At 37.1% G+C, this 10066-nt stretch overlaps 1 protein-coding gene across 1 annotated transcript; it reads left to right on the forward strand.

The window, feature by feature from the left end:
- Window positions 1-3510: 3510 nt before the first annotated feature.
- Window positions 3511-4620, forward strand: LOC120349658 (RNA-binding protein 25-like). Its single transcript, XM_039420142.1, has one exon. It carries the CDS (start codon window positions 3511-3513, stop codon window positions 4618-4620), a length of 1110 nt encoding a protein of 369 aa, XP_039276076.1.
- Window positions 4621-10066: the final 5446 nt, after the last annotated feature.

A 10066-nucleotide genomic window follows, 5' to 3' on the forward strand; every position in this document is an offset into this window, starting at 1 on the left:
TGTAGCAGGTTCATCTTGCTACCAAGTGAGTAGGTGTTAACACACGCGAGAACAACTCTCCTTTCGTTCCGGAGATCTTATTTCTCACCTTAACGATCTATTAGGACCGAACACGAGATCCCAAATCAGGAAGTGGCAAGTTCCTTGTGGAGTCTCTACTGTGGGATTCAATCTCATTCTTTGAACAGGATGACTTATTTCTAATTTTCTTGTCTTCGAAATAGCACAAAGAAGCAGTCTAATGAATAGAGGGCTTCGAGAGATATAGTTTGGCCAGGAATACTGACTGATTTATGAGTCCAACTGCTATGGTATGCACTTGAAGTTATGTTAAAATATAAAAGCGAAATGGCACTCACTCACTCACTCACTCACTCGCAGAACTAAAAATCGTTCAGGACCAAAACGTTCAAATTTGGTAGGTATGACTTAGTTGGCCCTTTAGAGGCGCACTAAGAAAGGATTTGGGAAAATTTCCAAAGATACGCCCAAAATTTGCCTTTTTCTAGCGTTTTCTCAGCTTTATCGAGAAAAATGAACAGAAAATGTTCCAATTTAGTACGGAAGCTCAGCTAGAGTGTAATAATGTTGTGTTAGAAGGAATTTGCAATAACGTCAAAGATACGCCCAAAATTAGCGTTTTCCCAGCGTTTTTTTGCTTTTTCTCAGATTTATCGGGAACAAACAACATATCAATTCATTTGAAAAATCCCACATGGTGGCTTTTTGAAATATATAGCCTACTTTTAGCGACTAATGAATACTAGACTCTGATTGGTGATTTGATATCTTCTTGTCTGAATGTTGTGATGTACCAATGATCGTACAGCCCTCAAAATACAAAATAAATTTGTTCATAGGCTAGTACAAGAACGGAATAGCTTCTATCACCGTAGAAACATATAATCTTATCTGAGGTCGATAGACGATCGCTATCTAACTTACCAGGCAAGAAATAAATAAATCTGTAATTGTATGCCTTCCAAAAAATTAGTCAATGGAAAAAACCATATATGTTTATATGCCGATGGATTAGAACGGTAAAGTTATATTTGAAGGTTAGTTTCAAAATGTAAACATAACCCCGAAACAAACCAAGGCCAGCTCAGTAACAAGTAGCAAATTGAGAAGGCAGTTCAGCTAAACATCGATCAAAGAAATAATATATCAGTGAAGTCTGTTCAACATTTTTCGCCACGTGGAAGGACCCAGCCGGGACGATATATTCTACGGCCGAATATATTTCGAAAAACCAAAAAACGGAAACAAAAGTCTACGTAAGTTGTTCGAATATAAAAGGGGATCCCCATAAATCTGCGAAAATTGTACAGCGCATAAATTCGTTCAGTTAGAAAAGTCATGACTATAGTTTTAAGGGTACAAAACTTATCATAATTAATTTTTATAATATTAATACATTTAACTATCCACGCTGTACTTAGCTAAAAGGTCTATTTTCCTTAGGCGAAACCACACCCTGAGAATAATTTCAATTGTTAATTTATTCTATTTTCTGAATCACTATTTCATATTAACTTGTTTTTTCTTGTTGAGCTAATTCAGTTTATGACCCCTTCCAAGGGCTATTATCCATTTCATTTTGTTTAATTGAAGAATACCGAACTTTCTATATATATTTATAAATTAAAGATTCAAATCTACTATCAACCAATATTTATTTTGTATCTATCGAAAATTATTATTCACATAATTTGTTCATTAATTTATTCCATATTTGCTGTAACAGTTTATCTATCAGAATATATCCATATTACCGTTTTGTTAAACTGGATTTACTTCATTTTACCTCCAAATTCGTTCTTTCTCGACTGACACACATTGATCATTCAGGACACGTCCTGTTTTGCAATAGTCAGACAGTAGCGAGTATAGTATCTATCATTAGACTATTATCTATTCTGGTGGTAAGTGGTGGTCGTTTTTCTTATCAAGTAATAAATTCTGTCATTGGGAGTATCCCACAGAATCAAATAGTAAATCGACTCCCACCGGCCTGCTACACCGAGGTGAAGTGAATCCCGCATCATCAGCCGATCAACGTTGAAAAGAGAGGTAATAGATCGTATAGACAACGTTAGAATTAAACTCAGTACTCGAAATACTTACTATTTTGGTCCAGCACTTCGCTACATAACCTATAGTATTTATCAGAGACCTGGTTCGCATGGATTTGCCATTCTACCTGTTGTTTCATACGGTCTAATATCTTTCCAAATTACGGCACAAGTATTGGATTCTGGATATATTGGTCATCACTTGGAGAAAAGGTTCACTCCAAAGTTACTATCTCTGTTTGATCATAGTGATAACAGGATTTATTTTCAGCAGATTCAAGTTGCACTGTATTTTATTATTAAAGTGAATTTAATTCCACCTCACTATATTATAGCCACCTACCATATTAAGTTAGAGTCTCAGATCCCTTACTTCGGCTACCTTTGTAGACCGTCAAACCCTCTGCTGTGCAAATTAACTTTTTCAATCTGTCCCATCCATATATTAGTCATTCTGCTTCAATACATCGACTTAAGTGATATCGACAATTCGATTAAACAAACATCAACCGATCTAACCTACAAATATCTATCATTGAATCATACCCTTAAATATTACAACCGTTTAATTATCTTATTTAATCAGACTATTCTAATCATAAATCACTTATTCATTTTGCGTCCTCTTCTTTCTACGGAACAAAACAGTGGGGCTTTAAACGTTGAGGAATATTGCCCATGGTTTATGATTATAGTTTTGGTTTAATTGGTAAGAGTTTATAATTATCAATTTTAGTGCATGTTCATGCCCCTCCCAGGAGCAGAACTTGACACATGACGCTTCAACGTGAGGCCGATATTTGACACATGGCGCCCAACTGTGTTAGCCTCTGATGAGACCCCTAGGCATGTACAGCTACACTATTAGATTACATAATTATTTCACTAGTACCCAGAAATTTTTTCAAACTTTGGATCAATCCCAACTTGTCAAACTTAGCCTGAATATTCATCATAACAATCCTAATCAAACCAGAGGGACACAGAACCCCAATTATTAATAAGCCGTGCCCTGTATGATCAATGCGGGTAAAAGATTTGTCAACTAGTGATGAATTTTTAGGGGAGAGAGAGAACGAACTTGAGATTGAACAGATCAATTTTGTATGTGGACTGAACCACACGAAAATCATAAAACAAGAAGGTTTCGTATCCTACCTCACAAGAAATTGCTATATGTTAGTACTATATGTCCTATTTTTATTGTTAATTTTTAATGTTTATATGTTTACCTCGAACAATTGAAGGTCAACGTGCACTGAATTATCCTCTAGTCATCTCGTGGCACTAATCACTGTGATAAATATTTGTTGTTCACTTATCTCATCACTTATCTAATTTTAAGCAAATTAGCATCGATTCGCTTGTCTGCTCACACACTACCGAACTGTCACTCGAACTTCCACGCTGTCAGCCAAGAATCTGCCACTTCACCATGGAAGACTCCAACCCCAATTCGGATGTCTCGTACCCAGTAGCACTACCCTCAGGACCCAGCGCGCAGGCGGATGCGGCAATAGTTGACGACGCTCCATCCAGCACTCCCACTCCAGTGGACGACGAGGCAGAGACCCCAAGGAGTCGCGAGCCCGGCAGCATATCCTCCATGGGTTTCAACACCAATAACCTGGGCCAGCATTCGTCCACCCAGCTCGAGTTCCAGGATGTACCAACCGCTTCACCTCCATATGCCGCTCCTTCAATACCTGCAAATAAAGAAAAAACATTATTTGAGGATACTCGCGGACCTCTATCAATAGCACTGGCAAACAGCACCCTTGCTACAAACGAACAGTTGATATTTGAGATCGACGAACGGTGGAAGAAGGACCAAAAAATACGCCAGGAAGAGAGAGACCAGGACCGAGCAGAACAGAGGGAGAAAGAGCGCAAGCAACAGGAAGAAAGAGACAAGGACCGAGCAGAACAGAGGGAGAAAGAGCGCAAGCAACAGGAAGAGAGAGACAAGGACAGAGAAGAAAGAAACAGGGATCGAGAAGAACAGAGGGAGAAAGAGCGCAAGCAACAGGAAGAAAGAGACAGGGACCGAGAAGAACAGAAGGAGAGGGAGCGCAAGCAACAGGAAGAGAGAGACAAGGATAGAGAAGAGCGGAGAGAGGAGTACAGACAATTCTTTGCTTACATGGATAGCAAAACTACGGCCATCCTAGGACAGGTCGACCAGAGGATTGCTGAACAAGCCCAGGAAATTAAAGATAAAATCACCGATGATCTCAACATCCGAATGGATGAGATGTCCCTAAATATGGAGAGCAAACTTGCCGACTTGAACACAAACTTGCGAGTCGACATAACCAACGAAACCCAAAAGCTAGAAAAGCGGATGACGGAGAAAATAGTTGACCAAATAAAGGTGACCGAGGAACAGACCCGAGCACATTTGCAAATTGAATTAAAAAATCATCACACTAAGTGCGAAAGTGGACGCCAGCACTTAGAACAAGAGCTTAAAACTGCTATTCGAGCTGTGAGCACCTCCGTGGATCTCGTTAGTCTCGAAATTGAACAAAATACAAAGAACTAGTCAACCCTCGAGAGCAGAATAGACCACCTATCGGATCAACAGGAAAATCTAAGCAACAAGGTCAATTCCATGCAAGATGCCATTCAAGAGCAAAAATCCCAGTTTGAAAGGAAAATAGCCGCCACAGATTCGAAAATCATGCATCTGGAATCCCGAATGACTTTGGCACCGAACCTGAATGGTAGTTGCACACCTGCCGACAATTCTAGCATGTTATCCCTCGTCAACAATCTGGAAAAATTTAATAATACGCCACAGTCCATACAGCCGAAACCTTTCATTAACCAGCTTAAATCCATACACCAACTAGTGCCTACCCCCTGGCCAATATGGCGTCTCAAACTAACCGCTCTTCTGTCGGGTGAACCACTATTGTTTTTCCACAACTGTGCCCAGGAGATAAAGACGTTCGAAGAATTCGAAAAAGTTTTCCTAGAGAAGTATTGGAGTGCAGGGAGACAACAAGGTTTGTTGGCAGAAATTGTCTCTAGCCAGTACGACACACGTGTGGATAATTCCTACACCACCTTCATCACCCGGCTCCGGTATTTGAATACGCAGCTTGATAATTCAGTACCCGAACCCATGCTGGTAAGATTAATCATAGATAAAATGCCGAGATACATACGACTCGCATTGGCCACCCACCAAGTTACCAGCTTCAAAGAGCTGGAAAATCATCTACATTGTCTACAGACCGTGGATGACAAGCCCCAAGGTCGAAATAGACAGAGTGACTTCCGCCAGAATGACCACGCTCCCAATCAACATCCGCTTGCCACCGTCTCACCGAACTACGCACCCCATCGCAAACCCGACAACAGAGAAGAGTACCAAGTCACTTCATCTAGCCACGGGCATCGTAATCCAAATCGCCCACCACAAACATATAACAACAACCAAAGAAACTTCAACTCCACTTATAATAACCCGTCTCATTACGACGGACGAGACCAAATTCAACGGCGCTCAAATAACAACAACCCAAATCAACAACATCGAAGGGAGAACATAACAAACACCGACCGGACACAGCAGAAACCGCAGTATAAAGAAGCTTCTGGAGGCCAAGTTAGCAAACCCGGACCTAGCAACCAGAGTAATTCACCGAACTCCTGACTAGGCGACCGTGCCTGTCTTCAAGCACTGTTAACACATGTGAATTCCAGACCGGCCAATATGTTAGCAGGACATACCCTTATCATACCCTTAAATATTACAACCGTTTAATTATCTTTTTTAATCAGACTATTCTAATCATAAATCACTTATTCATTTTGCGTCCTCTTCTTTCTACGGAACAAAACAGTGGGGCTTTAAACGTTGAGGAATATTGCCCATGGTTTATGATTATAGTTTTGGTTTAATTGGTAAGAGTTTATAATTATCAATTTTAGTGCATGTTCATGCCCCTCCCAGGAGCAGAACTTGACACATGACGCTTCAACGTGAGGCCGATATTTGACAATGTATCTTAGTGTTACTACACTCAATAAACTATATCCTACTTCCCTTATTAATCTACTTGCCCTATTACCATAGGTAAGGAAAGTATTGCTTTCCGAAAAAATTAAGGTACCCCAATTTCTGAATTTCTTAATACGTTTTAAGGTCCCCTGAGTCCAAAAAGTGGTTTTTCGGTATTGGTCTGTATGTGTGTGTGTGTGTGTGTGTGTGTGTGTGTGTGTGTGTGTGTGTGTGTGTGTGTGTGTTGTGTGTGTGTGTGTGTGTGTGTGTGTGTGTGTTGTGTGTGTGTGTGTGTGTATGTATGTGCGTCTGTGTACACGATATATGATCTCCCAATTAACGGAATGACTTGAAATTTGGAACTTAAGGTCCTTACACTATAAGGATCCGACACGAACAATTTCGATCAAATGCGATTCAAGATGGCGGCTAAAATTACGAAAATGTTGACAAAAACAGGGTTTTTCGCGATTTTCTCGAAAATGGCTCCAACGATTTCTATCAAATTCATACCTGAAATAGTCATTGATAAGCTATATCAACTGCCACAAGTCCCATATCTGTTAAAATTTCTGGAGCTCCGCCCCATCTATGCAAAGTTTGATTTTAGATTTCCAATTATCAGGTCCCAGATATAATTAAAAAAAAAAAATCTAGTGGAAACGATTGAGCATGAACATCTCTTCAAATAATGTCCCGTAACATTTTCACCTACAATTGAAAATAAGCTTGAAATTTGAGAAAATGTAATTATTCAATTGCAAACTGTTGGCAACTGTTGATTCTATTAATTCATTCACTATGAAGAGATAGCAGATCTTGTGTGTATCCAGCGTTATTGACCTGTCACCAGCTGGCTCAGATCTTTGACTTGAGATGCGCGTTTACACTAGCGTCAGGTGATCAATTTTCATAACGGCAAGGAAAGTTGTGTGAGTGTGCCACACCAGATTTTTTTTATTCTAATTTTAAAATATTCTATTCATTGATATTATTATAATGAGTATTTTTATGTTTTTTCAAACGTTTTTTGTCCCTTATATTTACAGCATGCTAAAGTTCACAAAACCGAGACATGACACAACATCACCAACACACAATGCTGTCCACCCACTGCCTCACAAGAGGATCAGAAATTATTTTCTACTGAAACTGGAGAACAAGGCAACTTTTGAAATTCAGACGGCAGAGGCAGATGTCTGACCGTCTAATTTGTGCGCCAAAATCGAGTCACATCAAAGAGCATGCATGCACTTGACTTTCAGTAACTATAAGGTAACCAACACACTGTCGGTCTTGTTTTATGAATACTGTTCATATAAAAAATATTCAACTAGAAAGTTGCTGGAAGAATCATATGTATCCGGCTTGACCGCCGTTGATGTTGCCGACAGGCACTGTTACAAGTGAACCTAACCTCAAATTCTTTATTATGAATCTATTAGATTGTTAAAAAATGAATTCAATTTCATACCATTGCCAATAATTACAGTATCTAAAGTCTGTCTTATCTTATCTCTTATCTTTTCTCTCTCTTATTACTTATCTATCTCAGTCAATTGATAATTTTACAGCTAGGGATGTTAATCCCGGGACTAATTTCCAATCCCGGTATTTCGAGATTATCCAATATCAATCCCGGGTTCCCGGGACTAATCCTGGGATTGGCAGAGATCAGTTTTATGCATTTTTAACCAATTGTTCCTCCTCAATTACATGTTCAGTAACAGTGTGTGGAGATGAAAAAGAGCTCATTATAGAGTGAGAGGGTATCATTTAAATGGAAAAATACTTAGGAATAAAATCAAACAATAAGAATGTTTTCAAGATTAGGAGTAACTTTTTTTGAATGCTGAGCCGCTACTAGATGAAATTTCATAGAGCCAACTATTATTACTTCAACTAGATAGGCTATTCTACTTAAATATGAAGAAAAGAGAAGAGGAATGATTAGTCAGAGAGTGAATATTAAGTGTTTGTTTATTTCTGATTTCTGAAGTCCTTTCAAAGTTCTGAGTGCATTCCAAGGAAATTACATCAGCACTATTAAAAATATTGCGCCGTCTAGACCAGAGAGTATAGAATGTACATTCTATCCTCACTGGTCTAGACTTGTGATTGTGGTGCTATGTAAACATCAGCACCGAATAATGCGAACCGATAATGCGAATTCTATTTAGTCAGTAGAGAGTATGATATATTATGTATATGCAACTGTAGGCTGCGCCTGTAGAATAAATTAGTCAAAACACTTAAAACAATAAATAAGTTATGCAAAGCTCATATTCATCAGCCCAAATGAATTCTATATTGATTTTTTTTTGGAAAAATACGATTCACAAATTCAGTTTTCTAATCCCGGGATTGACGCTAAATAATCCCGGGAATGTAAGGTATCAAAAATGGACCGGGATCCCGGGATTGACATCCCTATTTACAGCTGATGATATGCTTCTAGTTTCCTTCAATGAGACCTAGCTAATTCTCTTTTAAATAATCTTGAATGTGTATCAAAATACATCGTTATACAGTCCATATAGTTTATGATAATTATATGAATTATTCATATAAATCGTGAATTTCAGAATCAAACTGAAATTGCTCGTGGGAAAGCAATACCATAGATAAAGGATAAACGTAAGCTATATTGCTTGTCGCCTGTAGGCGATACCTACTCGATAAACAAAAATAGCAGAATTCAATAGAAGATGAGAAAACTGGAAATATTCGGAGTTGCAGAACAACATTTAGTTGTGGAAGAAACAGGACCTACATTGTCACTAACTTACATAATACATGAATTTGAAACTCCAGAACGCATCGACCAAGTTGACTAACTCAATAAATAAGGATTGTTTTGAGCAAGTTTGTGTCAAACTTGAGATTATAATGTATGTGATTTATGCTTCGAATCCCTCCCCTGTGATTCTGAGTTGAGAACTTCCTGCTATTTTTCAGGAAGAAAAAAAGTTTGAGAATCGCTATGATTTACATCGGTGGGATAGAAAATAAGAAGTTGAATATACGCTAATGCTTGGTATAAAAAAATGATATTTTTCTAATATTCCATGGAAATTACCTACAGTACTATTGAAAGGCTCGAAAAGATAAATAATTCTCTATTTGACCTGTGAATATGGAATGTACTTACATTATCAGTTGAAATATTGAAATTCATTCAGTTAGCTAATCGCTGGTTAAGGCTAGGAATTGGATGAAATATACTTTCTCATTATATTGAAACGGAAGATAACCACGGATTAGTGAATTGTTATATTCAAATTCTCAACGGAGAGAATTCTGTGGACTGACATGGATTTTATTTATTTATTTATTTATTTATTTATTTATTTATTTATTTATTTATTTATTATTATTTATTTATTTATTTATTTTTTATTTATTTATTTATTATTTATTTATTTATTATTTATTTATTTTTTATTTATTTTTTATTTATTATTTATTTATTTATTATTTATTATTTATTCATTTATTTATTCATTACATTTCCAACGGTATACACCAATTTCAAAAGAATACAATCGTAACAAGATCAACAAAAATAACAAGACAAATATAAATATAAATATGAGATACATAACATAGAGTCAAATAAGTAACTTAGCAATTCAGAAGTATAACAACTAATAACAGTAATATGAAATAAAATGTACAAATATGCATTAGAAACTATCAGCACAAATTCAATGACTAAAGCAATAGCAAACAAAATATGTTTAGCAATAACAAAGGAAACACAGTAATTCAATAGCAGCAAGTGCAACAATAGAATAATAACTATAACAATAACACAATAACACTAACACTATAACCAAACACAGCCAACTAATACAAATGATAACAAAATAAGAAAAAAAAAACAAAAAAACAATGAAACAAGCAAATGGAAAGAAATACAATGAAAGCAGCCAGAGAACAAGCCCTTAATACATTTTAGCTCTGCAAAATAGAAAAA

Source organism: Nilaparvata lugens, chromosome 2 (assembly GCF_014356525.2).
Source record: "Nilaparvata lugens isolate BPH chromosome 2, ASM1435652v1, whole genome shotgun sequence".
Taxonomy (NCBI): Eukaryota; Metazoa; Arthropoda; class Insecta; order Hemiptera; family Delphacidae; genus Nilaparvata; species Nilaparvata lugens.

Excerpts from the sequence above, each read along its gene's own strand:
- LOC120349658 (XM_039420142.1), top strand. The coding sequence starts at position 3,511 with ATGGAAGACTCCAACCCCAATTCGGATGTCTCGTACCCAGTAGCACTA.